The sequence below is a fragment of the Austrofundulus limnaeus genome, unplaced genomic scaffold (assembly GCF_001266775.1).
Source record: "Austrofundulus limnaeus strain Quisiro unplaced genomic scaffold, Austrofundulus_limnaeus-1.0 Scaffold531, whole genome shotgun sequence".
Classification (NCBI taxonomy): Eukaryota; Metazoa; Chordata; class Actinopteri; order Cyprinodontiformes; family Rivulidae; genus Austrofundulus; species Austrofundulus limnaeus.
The window spans coordinates 81630-93657 of NW_013952933.1; the positions used below are offsets into that span (position 1 = coordinate 81630).

At 39.3% G+C, this 12028-nt stretch overlaps 2 protein-coding genes and 1 long non-coding RNA gene across 6 annotated transcripts in view; 2 read left to right on the plus strand and 1 right to left on the minus strand.

Annotated features, from left to right (window-relative positions):
• phyh (phytanoyl-CoA 2-hydroxylase) lies at nucleotides 1-9145 on the plus strand. 3 transcript variants are annotated; one of them, XM_014026167.1, is given in 9 exon segments: nucleotides 1-155; nucleotides 1037-1092; nucleotides 1301-1411; nucleotides 1489-1657; nucleotides 2854-2935; nucleotides 3999-4180; nucleotides 4259-4408; nucleotides 5270-5401; nucleotides 8729-9145. In XM_014026167.1, coding segments are annotated over 9 exon segments (1077 nt in total). In that variant the 5' UTR covers nucleotides 1-89; the 3' UTR covers nucleotides 8858-9145.
• A 1646-nt stretch (nucleotides 9146-10791) lies between these two features.
• LOC106530534 (uncharacterized) lies at nucleotides 10792-11649 on the minus strand. Its single transcript, XR_001311800.1, has 2 exons — nucleotides 11567-11649; nucleotides 10792-11112 (listed from the first exon to the last, which is right to left on the minus strand). It is a non-coding gene; the product is annotated as an uncharacterized LOC106530534 (long non-coding RNA).
• ucmaa (upper zone of growth plate and cartilage matrix associated a) overlaps nucleotides 11010-12028 on the plus strand; it is a 4423-nt gene continuing 3404 nt past the window's right edge. For both annotated transcript variants that reach the window (XM_014026175.1, XM_014026174.1), the window contains exons 1-3: nucleotides 11010-11089; nucleotides 11443-11499; nucleotides 11573-11668. In XM_014026175.1, coding sequence (XP_013881629.1) covers nucleotides 11032-11089; nucleotides 11443-11499; nucleotides 11573-11668 — 211 coding nt within the window. In that variant the 5' untranslated portion in view covers nucleotides 11010-11031. The remainder of the gene's footprint in view (nucleotides 11090-11442; nucleotides 11500-11572; nucleotides 11669-12028) is intronic.

Consider the following 12028-nt stretch of genomic DNA (forward strand, 5'->3'; position numbering starts at 1 on the left):
CCTTCCATAGCCTGCAGCGGCGCTGGTCCACACATTAAAACCGAACTCTGCCCTCTGTCTGTCTGTGTTCAACTTGACCGGACAGCAGAATGTCTCGCGCTGCGGAGAGACTCCGATCGATGATCAATCATCTCGATCGATCCTCGGCTTCCATCGTATCCTTTTATTTCTGAACTGAGCTCCGCTCCTGACGCGGTTCCCGCGGACCCTCCAGCCGACGGAGGAGCGCCGGGCAGCGGGCAGCAGCGGGTGGTCTGTTCCGGGGACTCCCGAAACAGGAGCACCGAACCTGGCTGCGCCTTTTCCGGTAGTTCGCTAACCGAACRTCCTTATAAACTTTAATTATATAACTCTAAGTTGTGAAACTTATATTTCTGCGGACAGTTTTTGTTACATAAACTAGCTAGTTAGCATATTAGCTAACTTTACAGCTAACAGTTTTATTGCTTTTATCTTCAATTGTTCCTGCAACTATTTTTATCATTACGATCTTATTTTAATGTTGAAACGACTTATAAATAATAAAAACTATGATGTAAGTACTTCTGGTTTTATTAAAACAAACTATTAACTAATCATATCAAGTTAAGGGATTGTTTAAATGTTTCAAGTTGTTTAAATTAATGTTTTGGTTGCTGTTTGTAGCTTTCTGTTAGGAGAAACAAAGAAGTGGATTATTGTTGCCTTAAATGAACTTTAAGATTTTACATCAAGTTAACAGTTAGATCAAACTGGGTTGTGATGTAACAGGACAATGATCCCAAACACAGCTGTTAATCTACAAAATAAATGCAACCAGGTCAAAGTCCAGACTTGGGTTTGATTAAAATGACAAAACATCAGGATGGCTGAGGATTAAAGGCATGAAAAGCTGAAGTATTTGAACTTTTTTCTTGATTGTATGTAGTTTTTTTTTTTGTGTGTGTGTGTGTGTATATATAAATACCACACAGCTTATTTTGATACAAACATCTATATTTTATTCTCCACACGGTGCTTTTTCTTCTTATCTGGTCTGTCTTTAACTTGTGGTCAGATCAGTGAAGCAGCTTCTGCTCAGGCCTTCACCTTCAGCCCCCCGCAGAGACTGAGGTACGACGACACAGACCACCCTTTATTTGAAAAATCTGTTTTCAGTGGAGAACACAGCCGGGGAGTTTTCTTATGTGGTTGTAAATCAGATCATATCTGATGCACACTTTGCTTAACTTGTTGTTGTTGCTACAAACTGTGTTTTATGGGGGGGCTTGTACACAACTCGTACACATATTAAACTTTATGATATTGCTGTTTGGGACAGATACAGTTTCGACGCGGGCGTGCTGACCCCGGAGCAGCGACTCTTCTACGAGGAAAACGGCTTCCTGTTGGTCAGGAATCTGGTGTCCGATGAGGACATCCAAAGGTTCAGGTAGAGCTGCGAACAGCTGCAGGTAAAGATGGCCGGWGTCGGAGAGATGAACCAACTCGTGCCTCTGCTCTCTACAGGAAGGAGTTCGAGCGGATTTGTCGACAGGAAGTGAAGGTTCCCGGACTGGTCGTGATGCGGGACGTGGCCATTGCAAAGTCCGAGTTCGTTCCGGATCAGAAAGCCGTTTCCAAACTGCAGGACTTTCAGGAAAATCCTGAGCTGTTTCGGTATTGTTCACTACCACAGGTACATGTTTTAAATATGTTAAAAGATCCTGTGTGCTTTGTCTAAAATCTGTTGATTTAGTTTTAATGAACTTTTTTACTATTAGACTTTAGCTAACCATTTAGCTAGCCTTTTGCTACTTTAGTTTTACTTTTAGCTGTCAGCTAACATTTTGCTACTTTGACTTTGAATTTTGCTACATTTATCTTTTACCAAATCTTTTGCTACTATTAGCCAGTGTGCCTTTTGCTACTTTAGTTTTTAGCTAGCATTTTATTAGTTTATCATTTTTATCTTTAGCTAACTATTTATTAATTTTAGCTCTGATTTTCCACTTTTAGCCTTTATCTAACCTCTTGTTACTTTTAGGTAACAAGTTCTGCTTTTAATTAACATTTTCAAACTTTTAGCTTATCTTTTGCTACTTTGAGCTTTCAGCTAGCTTGTTGCTACTTTCAAGTAGACTTTTGCTACTTTAATCTTTTACCAAACCTTTCAATGCATTTAGCTAGTGTGCCTTTTGCTACTTTCGTTTTAAACTAGCATTTTATTAGTGTTCTTTAATCTTTTTTACTATTAGCTTTTAGCTAACATTTATTAATTTTAGCAAGGATTTTCCACACTTAGCTTTAATCTAACCTTTTTGCTATGTTTAGCTTTTAAGCTAACATTTTCTGCTTCTAGTTTGCATTTTCAAACTTTAAGCTTATTTTTGCTACTTTGAACTTTCAGGTAGCCTGTTGCTACTTTTAGCTAGACATTTGCTATATCTAGCTTATTACCTTTTGCTATATTTAGCTAGTGTTTTGCTGGTTTTGGCCTTGAGTTGCCATTTTTACTATTAGCTTTTAGCTAACAATTTATTAATTTTAGCATGGATTTTCTACTCTTAGCTTTTGTCTAACAGTTTTTTACTTTTAGCTAGTGTTTTGGTTGATTTTGTCTTTTAATTGGCAATTTGCTACTTTTAGCTTTTAGGCATTGTTCTGCTTCATTTAGCTTTAGCATTTCAGTTTTAGCTTCTTCTGTAGATTTGAACAGAGTCATTCAGTGCTCAGCATTAACATTTCTGTAGTTTCAGCTGAAATGTTTAATTAAACTGTAGAGTTCGGCTGCTCACAGAGGTCACTGACCTCACAGAGCGTCACGTAAATGTTTCACCTTCTTATTAATAAAATCTGAGTCTAAAGAACAGAAACTGGTCCTTGTGAGTTCAGATCCTGAAGTATGTGGAGTGTTTCACTGGACCCAACATCATGGCCATGCACACCATGCTGATCAACAAACCTCCTGATGCAGGTGAGACCAGAAACATGCTCGTGTTGAAGTTTAGCATCTGCTAATTACTTAATGTACACTAGYTAAAAGCTAATGTGAGTAAAACCTTGGCTAAAAGCTAAAGAAAGCACAACATTAGCTGGCTGAAAGCGAAAACGGACAAAACACAAGCTAAAAGAACCAAAATATTTAAATTAGATTAGATAGATTAAATTTGCTTTATTGTCATTCATACATAACATCAGAGATGCAATGAAGAACGAAATGCAGTTAAGAATAAGATGAAAGCCTAAAGCAGGAACATTAGCTAAACGGAGAAAACGCTAGCTAAAACATGCAAGACACCAGACTAGTTGAAGGTAACAAAATGCAAGCTAAAAGTAGCAAAGGCTAAATGTCATAAAAAGCCGGYTAAAACCAAACGTAGTTGACAGATAAGCTAAAAATAACAAAAGGTTAGCTGAAAGCTAAAAGTAGCAGAATGGCAACTAAAAGGCAAACAGCAAGTTAAAATTAGCAGAATGCAAACCAAAAGTAGCAAAAGGACRTATAAACAAAAAATAACCAAATGTTAGCTAAAATCAAAAGTAGTAGATGGATATCTATATTCTAAAAAAAACTGCTAGCTAAAAGCTAAAAGTAGCGGAACAGTAGCTARATACCAAAAAGCTAATTAAAGGTAGCAGAAGGAGGAAAGCACTAGCTAAATGTTAGCTAGTGCTTTAAGTTGAAAAATGATAACTAAATGTAGCAAAAGGCTAGCTACAACCAAAAGGCAAAAATAGCAAAATGCTAGGTAAAGGGTATAAAATAGCAGAAAAAGTAGCTATAATTAGCAAAGGTCTAGATAAAAGTAGCAGAACAGAGGCTAACAGTCATGAAAGGCYAAGTATCAGACAGGTTGCTAACAGCAGGAAAATGCTAGCTAAAAGTAGCACAAGACAAAAACAACCAGTTAGCTGAAGCAGATTTCATGGAAGGAATGAAGAGATTATATTTGTAATATAATATATTTGTATTTATTTTACGGCACTGACATATATAAGTGTATCTGAAGTGATTGTTTCGCCTCCTGCTGTCCCAGGTAAGAAGACGTCTCGACACCCGATGCATCAGGACCTGCATTACTTCCCCTTCCGGCCGTCGGACCGCATCGTGTGCGCCTGGACGGCCATGGAGCGAGTGAACAGGCAGAACGGCTGCCTGGTCGTCCTGCCGGGAAGCCACAAGGGCRCCCTGCAGGAGCACGACTATCCCGAGTGGGAGGTGAGGAAAACGTTTAGAAAAGGCAGCGTTAAAACGCCCCGAGCGTAGCCGCTGTCTGAGCGCGGCGTGTGTCCTCAGGGCGGGGTCAACAAGATGTACCACGGAGTGAGAAACTACGACCCGGATCACCCCAGGGTGCACGTGGAGATGGAGAGGGGCGACACGGTCTTCTTCCACCCACTGCTCATCCACGGCTCGGGCATGAACCAGACCAAGGGCTTCCGCAAGGTACTACAACTCCCAGAATGCACCTGGCTGAAGGTTTGAAAAGCATTTAAAGCATCAGCAAAAACAGAATTTATTTATTTTCACTGCTGTCGCAGCAGCTAGCTGTAGCACTTCCTGCAGGATTATTATGCCAGTTTTTAAAGAGATCCCTGATTAGTTGTAACATTAGACTTTATTTATTTTAACTGTAAAATAAAGACTGTAAAAATACTGCAGGCTGTTTAGTTTTGTAAATATTTTAAAATACATTTTAACGTGGACGTAGCCAGTTTATTTCCACACAAAGCATTCTGGGTAAAYGATGACGTGGATAGGTCCTCGGTGCGAGGCTGCTAGCGAGCTATATCCACCCTGAAGGTTAATSTTGGACAATATCTGATGATCGACTCTTTTAAATGAAACCAGAGAGCGTTGACAGAGAGGAGAAGGTAGAAATGACTCAGCCTGGAACTGAAAATATGGATGGAGGACAACAGAGCTGCTTCATGGAAGAACAACCTCAGATTAGCCTGTTAGCTTTAGCGTCGATGCTATATTGCCTTATATGTATTAGCTCGGTGCTAGCACGACAAACAAGCTAAACTGAGGTCCTCCATCCATATTTTCATATTTTTTAAAATGGCTCCGTCYGTGTAATATATTTTTAAACTTTTAGTTTAAAAATGTACAAAACTAAACATGCTACAGTATTTTTACAGTCTTTATTTTACAGTTTAAATAAATAAAGTCTAATGTTACAACTAATCATGGATCCCTTTAAGTTTCTCTGTGGTCTGGAACAAATAAAATATTATTTGCTCATAAGTTTTCCTCAGAGCTCCACYTCAGAACCTCTGAGCTTGTCCTTGTCCCGTCCTCCAGGCCATCTCCTGCCACTACGCCAGCAGCGACTGCTTCTACATCGACGTGAGGGGAACCACGCAGGAAAACATCGCCCAAGAGGTGGAGGAGATAGTCGTGAAGAGGCACGGTGTGGGTGACGCCATCTTTAAGGTCAGGACCTTTGCTTTTCTTTTTTTTTTTTTTTATTACTGTTTACATTTGATCCGTGATTTCAGTCCCGACAAAAACCACCCGGGCTGATTTATGTGAACTGACGTTCGGCTCGTGGAGGATAAATTTAGCTCGCCCACGCAGCCACGCTTTAGGAGCTCAGCACAACGAGCGGTCTGGTCCAGAACCACAGCTGGGATGTCAGGGAAGGCAGCAGAAGAGGAAGCGCCGGCCGCGAGGTGCAGGATCTTCAATTAAAAACTCAACCGCTGCCCTTCTGTCACCAGGAAAACAGGAAGGACAGACTTTATTTAAACACCTAAACTCTTTAATGTGTGTTTATAAGAGGGACAGCAGCACGGTTAGCTTCTAGCTTGTTGATGTTTAGATGCAGCAAAGAAAACATTAAAGGTTTCTGTAATGAGCCACATTTAACCTGTTTGAATTCTCACAGGTCTGAAATGAATGGATGAGTTTTGGAGAAAATCAAACTTTAATGTAGCGTTACATATCTGGATTAATCAGGCTGCAGGTTCTCAAGAGGAACCAAAGGAAGAACTGAAAGTTGAAGTTTTTTAACAATAAATGGAAAGAAAAAACGACAATAGTGAGTTTGACAGGGCAGTCAGTTTAGTTTCATCTGTAGGCAAATCAGCTGATTAAAAACACTATTTCTAACTGCTGATACGTTAATATTACATACAGCGGGTAAAATAAGTATTGCACAGAACATTTTTCTCAGTAAATATATTACTAGAGGTGCTAATGACATGAAATTTTCACCAGATGTTGGTAACAACCCAAGTGATCCATACATACAAAGAAATCAAACCATAAATGTCCAGAAATGAAGTTATTTGTAATAATGTGGAATGGCACAGGGAAAAAGTATTGAACACATGAAGAAAGGGAGGTGTAAAAAGGCATGGAAAGCCAAGACACCAGCTGAACTCTCTCAGTAATTAGAAAGCAAGCCTGCCCCTTGTCAGTGCAAGTTAATATCAGCTGGTTCAGTCCCAAATGATGGCCAGGTATCACACAAGAACCATCTGATGATGGGTAAAAGTAAAGAGCTCTCTCAAGACCTTCACAACCTTATTGTTGCAAAGCATAATGATGGCATCRGTTACAGAAGAACGTCTAAACTTCTGAAGGTTCCAGTGAGCACTGTTGGGGCCATAATTCAGAAGTGGAAAGAACATTATTTCACCATAAACCGACCACGACCAGGTGCTCCTCACAAGATTTCTGACAGAGGAGTGAAAAGAATTATCAGAAGAGTTGTCCAAGAGCCAAGGACCACTTGTGGAGAGCTTCAGAAAGACCTGGAATTAGCAGGTACGATTGTTTCAAAGAAAACAATAAGTAATGCACTGAACCACCATGGCCTGTATGCACGCTCACCACGCAAGACTCCACTGCTGAAGAAACAGCATGTTGAAGCTCCTTTAAAGTTTGCTGCACAACATTTAAACAAGCCTGTGTAATACTGGGAGAATATAGTCTGGTCAGATGAGACCAACATTGAACTGTTTGGATGCCAGAATACACATCATGTTTGGAGGTCAAATGGCACTGCACATCAGCCCAAAAACACCATACCAACAGTGAAGTTTGGAGGTGGGAACATCATGGTGTGGGGCTGTTTTTCAGCATATTGTACTGGCAAACTTCAAATAATTGAAGGAAGGATGAGTGGAAAAATGTACAGAGACATTCTTGATAAAAATCTGCTTCCATCTACCAGGATGATGAAGATGAAACGTGGCTGGACATTTCAGCAAGACAATGAGCCCAAACACAAAGCCAAGGAAACTCTCAGTTGGTTTCAGAGAAAGAAACTAAAGCTGCTGGAATGGCCCAGCCAATCACCTGACCTGAATCCAACAGAAAATCTATGGAAAGAACTAAAGATCAGAGTTCATAGAAGAGGTCCACGAAACCTTCAAGATTTGAAGACTGTTTGTGTGGAAGAATGGGCCAAAATCACACCTGAGCAATGCATGCCACTAGTTTCTCCATACAGGAGGCRTCTTGAAGCTGTCATTGACAACAAAGACTTTTGTACAAAGTATTAGATAAATTTCAGTAAGTGTGTTCAATACTTTTTCCCTGTGCCATTCCACATTATTACAAATAACTTCATTTCTGGACATTTATGGTTTGATTTCTTTGTATGTATGGATCACTTGGGTTGTTACCAACATCTGGTGAAAATTTCATGTCATTAGCACCTCTAGTAATATATTTACTGAGAAAAATGGTGACGTGTTCAATACTTATTTTACCCGCTGTAAATGTTAGTTAAAAAACTTCATATTAGTTGTTAAATATTTAACTCAATAACCACGATCATTTGGACTGACCAAAGGAAACTTAAGGAAACACTGTTTTTTTTAACCTCTAGGAAACGTCTGAAGATCAGCTGACAGCTCCAAAAATAAAATAAATAAATAAAAAATCTGTTCTTTTTTGTTCCCTTAAGATATTTTGATGCAGAACAAAACAAAAACCCAGGCAAACTAAGTAACACAATGAACCTTGTGACATAAACTTATTCAAAAGTAAAAATAGAAATGATGCACTCAGACAATGGATCATCAGAGGTTTTCTATCYGTCATTGAAATCTGACTTAGAACAGAAGAAAGACACATGTTCATACTAACAGCCTGTAGAAYAAAAACTACAAGTGATAAAAGGCAATAACTGATTTTATTAAATGAAGGAGATAAATTTACCACAGATCTTTTCTTTTCACCTTGAAAATTTCTCATATTATTAAGGTTAAAAAGCTGTTTTTTTCCAGCCTACATAAAATAATTAGTATTCCACCTACATACCAGCAAAAAGCAAGTTAGTAAGAGAAGTAGCGACATCAAAAAGTCCATTTTAATTTTGTCAAACAGGCTGGCTTGAATACTGTAAGACACTAAWAGATTTTGAGTTTTATTATCTGATTGTAGCACAAATGATTTAATTAAACCATCAAGGACCATGAATTGTCTAAATGCCACCGTGTTACAGAAACAAAAAAAAATAGTGGTTGGTAAAAAGTTTGAGTGGCCGGAACAAAACTTTTGGTGGAAAAAGTTTTAATATCCACCCCTGATCAATACTTTTATTGTTAGTCTTTGCCAAAGCACCAAGCTCTCTGTGGAAAAACTGACCCTGTTGAGTCTGAAGTGTTTGCTCCAGCTTTACGTCAGCTCATCAACCTCCGGAGCATTTTTCTTTAAATCAGATTTAAACAAATTAAATTACTGAGTTAAAATAAGATGGAAGTGATGGTTTTGGATGAACTTACRGTAAAACTTGTAACTCCACAGGACGTCTGGGCCTTCAGGGGTCGCCTGGTTCAGGGAGAGAGGAAGACGATGTRAAGAAACTTCCATCAAGACCTTCAGCCGACACGGAGAATAAAAAGGGTTAATCCAAGAATCGGGCTGTTAGAATGATCGATTTTATGAAACGATAATGTGGATAGATGCAGAGGAAACAATCTGTCACTGTAAAGCTAAATAAAACCACCTGAGGCCTCCGATGCTTACAGAACTGTTAATACGTTGAATCATTTTAGATATTTTATAACTTGTACGTTTAGAAGCAAATATTCTTTGAAAATGTAATAATTTATTAACACTAATAATAAAATAAAGACGTGTCTGTATGGTGACTTCAGTAGAAAAATGTTTGAAAGAGTTTTAAATGTGTTTTTGATTTGAAATAAAAAGAATAAAGTGGTAGCACACGATTCCTGAGCACACAGGAGGATCCATATTTCTGCAGAGTCAGCACATAGTTTCCCTCACAGGTCTCTCATTAATGGTTCCCAGACTTCAGATCTGCTGCAGCGTTTTCAGGGTTTTATTATTTTCTGGGCGCAGCAGCAGCAGCTCGTCTGTAGCCAGCTTCCTGAGGAGGAGACATGTTTCAGATTTCATTAGATGCACACAGCACGGAAAAATCYACAACATCACAGAACCGAGCCGAGGCAGGAGGAATATGTAGCTGAACAACAGCCGAAGTGATGAACGGGTCCAGCTGCTTCTCTAATCATTATTACATCACAAAATCAGTGAGTTCATTCTAGACTGACTGACCTGTGAGATTGAAGGTGAGCAGTAGATCCACCAACACCTGGAAACACCTTCACCTTGTTTCCTGCCRTGAACAGGAAACTGAGACGAGTCAGAACAGCTGATGAAACTGTTTTCACCAGTTTTACAGTTCGAAACAGGTTTCTGACAAACTCCTCCCCTATCAGCTGAGCTTTGAGCTGTTGAGTTCAGTAAATGGTTTGGTTTGGTTAATCTGGGGTTGTTTGGTTTATCTGGGTTTGGTTTAGTTTAACTGGGTTTGGTTTGGTTAATCTGGGGTTGGGTTGGTTAATCTGGGGTTGTTTGGTTTATCTGGGTTTGGTTTCGTTTAACTGGGTTTGGTTTGGTTAATCTGGGGTTGGGTTGGTTAATTTGGGGTTGGTTTGGTTAATCTGGGTTTGGTTTGGTGAACCTTGGTTTTGTTTGGTTAATCTGGGATTGGTTTGGTTTATCTGGGTTTGGTTTAGTTAATCTGGGATTGGTTTTGGTTTATCTGGGTTTGGTTTTGTTTGGTTAATCTGGGATTGGTTTGGTTGATCTGGGTTTGGTTTGGTTAGGTTTATTTGAGTTTGGTTTGGTTTATCTGGGTTTAGTTTAGTTTATCTGGGTTTTGTTTGGTTAGTTTTATCTGGGTTTAGTTTAGTTTATCTGGGTTTGGTTTGCTTTGTTTAATCTGGGTTTGGTTTGGTTTATTTGGATTTGGTTTGGTTAAGCTGGGTTTAGTTTGGTTAATCTGGATTTGGTTAGGTTTATTTGGGTTTGGTTTGGTTTATCTGGGTTTGGTTTAGTTTAGTTTATCTGGGTTTAGTTTAGTTTATCTGGGTTTAGTTTGGTTAATTTTGGCTTGAGTCTAAACTCCTCCTCTGCCACACCTCCTTCCATTCAGCCCTGCTTTGAAGATATCGTTAATCTGCAGGTCCTGATGGAGCATCACCAGCTGTTCTGAACTTCAGTCAGCTCCTCTGTTCTCTTGGTTTGATCTGAAACGTATCACCCATCAGAACCTCCTGCAGAGCTGGAGAAGATCATCATCAAGAGGTCACCTCCCTGAATCACTACAGAACTTTCAGAGGAGCTTAGACTGGATGATGGAGCTTCTTTCTACCATCATCTAATGGTGTCTCCATACAATACCAGTATCAGTATCGGTACTAATACTAGCATTTTTACAAGTACTTGTACAAACTACTGGGGTTAATAAGATCTTAAACCCATAGAATATCTTAACTGTCACATACCTGAAGGTACTGCTGCTCAGGTTAATGTAAGTATTAGAAGTATTTGGCCTCATCAGCTTTAAATAAAATATTTTTTTATTTTTGAAAACTTTCAACATCAGTTGTCAAATTGACTTTTAGGTAACTGCAGTTCCAGAAGTCTTCTTCTCCTTCGTGAAGCCTTTTTCCCGCCTCTTCTCTCCTCCCACTCTTCTGCCTCGGCCACTTTCCTCCCTTCCATCCTCCTCTTCTCTCAGTTCGAGTCGGATTGTGGTTCTGTTCAGTCCTGCACAGAGTCTGCTCCTCTTCCTCAAAATGTCCTGGACCCGAGGACTCGTCCTGGTCCTGCTCTCTGCCCTCCTCATCCTCACCTGTAAGTACACCTTCACAGTAGTCCTGAGGGTTTAAAACACAGAGATGTTTTTGTAAGCTCAAATATCTGCTGCAAAAGTGTCATGGGTCTACTTTTTGTCCATTTTCATCTATTTGTTTTACAGGATATGTTTGTAAAAGCTACATGATATATTTAGGTTTAGCTAAAARAGGAACTATTTATTTGATTTAAAATGAAAAACAGAAAATAATGTTRATTTATGATTTTCAACTCATTTTAATCTCATGACATTTTGAAATAAAAGTGGTAAATATATGATGAAATATTTTTATTAATGAGTTCAGAAAATGTGTAAAGCTAAACTAAAATAATGAAATTTCTTTTTTATTTAGTTTCTGATGTGGTGAAAAGTGCAGCAGTACGAGACTCAGAGCCAGCCGATCCTAAAGGTAACATTTAAAGTCGTCCTGAGCTCGTTTTATTTATTATTTCGAAGTCCTGACTGTGACCTCTGACCTTTAGACGCTGCGCGGCAGGTCTTCATGCACGAATCCGACGCTTCCAACTTCTTCAAACGTCGGAGTCGCCGTTCACCCAGATACTACGCTGAGACCCTAGGTGGGCTTTTTGTTTGTCTTGTAAACTTCTATTCAAGCAAAGAAAACAACAAATCCGACATAACTATGAATAAATGTCGTTTGGCCTGCCGTACAGATGTGACAGCTGTGCTGAGATGAGGGGGTTTGGTTGGTGTAGCACAGGGGTCTGCAACCTTTATGATCAAAAGAGCCATTTGTGCTCCTTGTCTCACTAATAAAATGTGGAGCCGCAAAACAAGCCACAAATGTGATTATCAACTGGTGGTCCACGGGCCTTTTCGAGGCCTTTTCGAAAACTTTTGCGGTCATTGGAGGTGACATTATAAAACTAAAAAATAAATCTTGTTATTGTATTATTTATTATTATACACATCAGGAC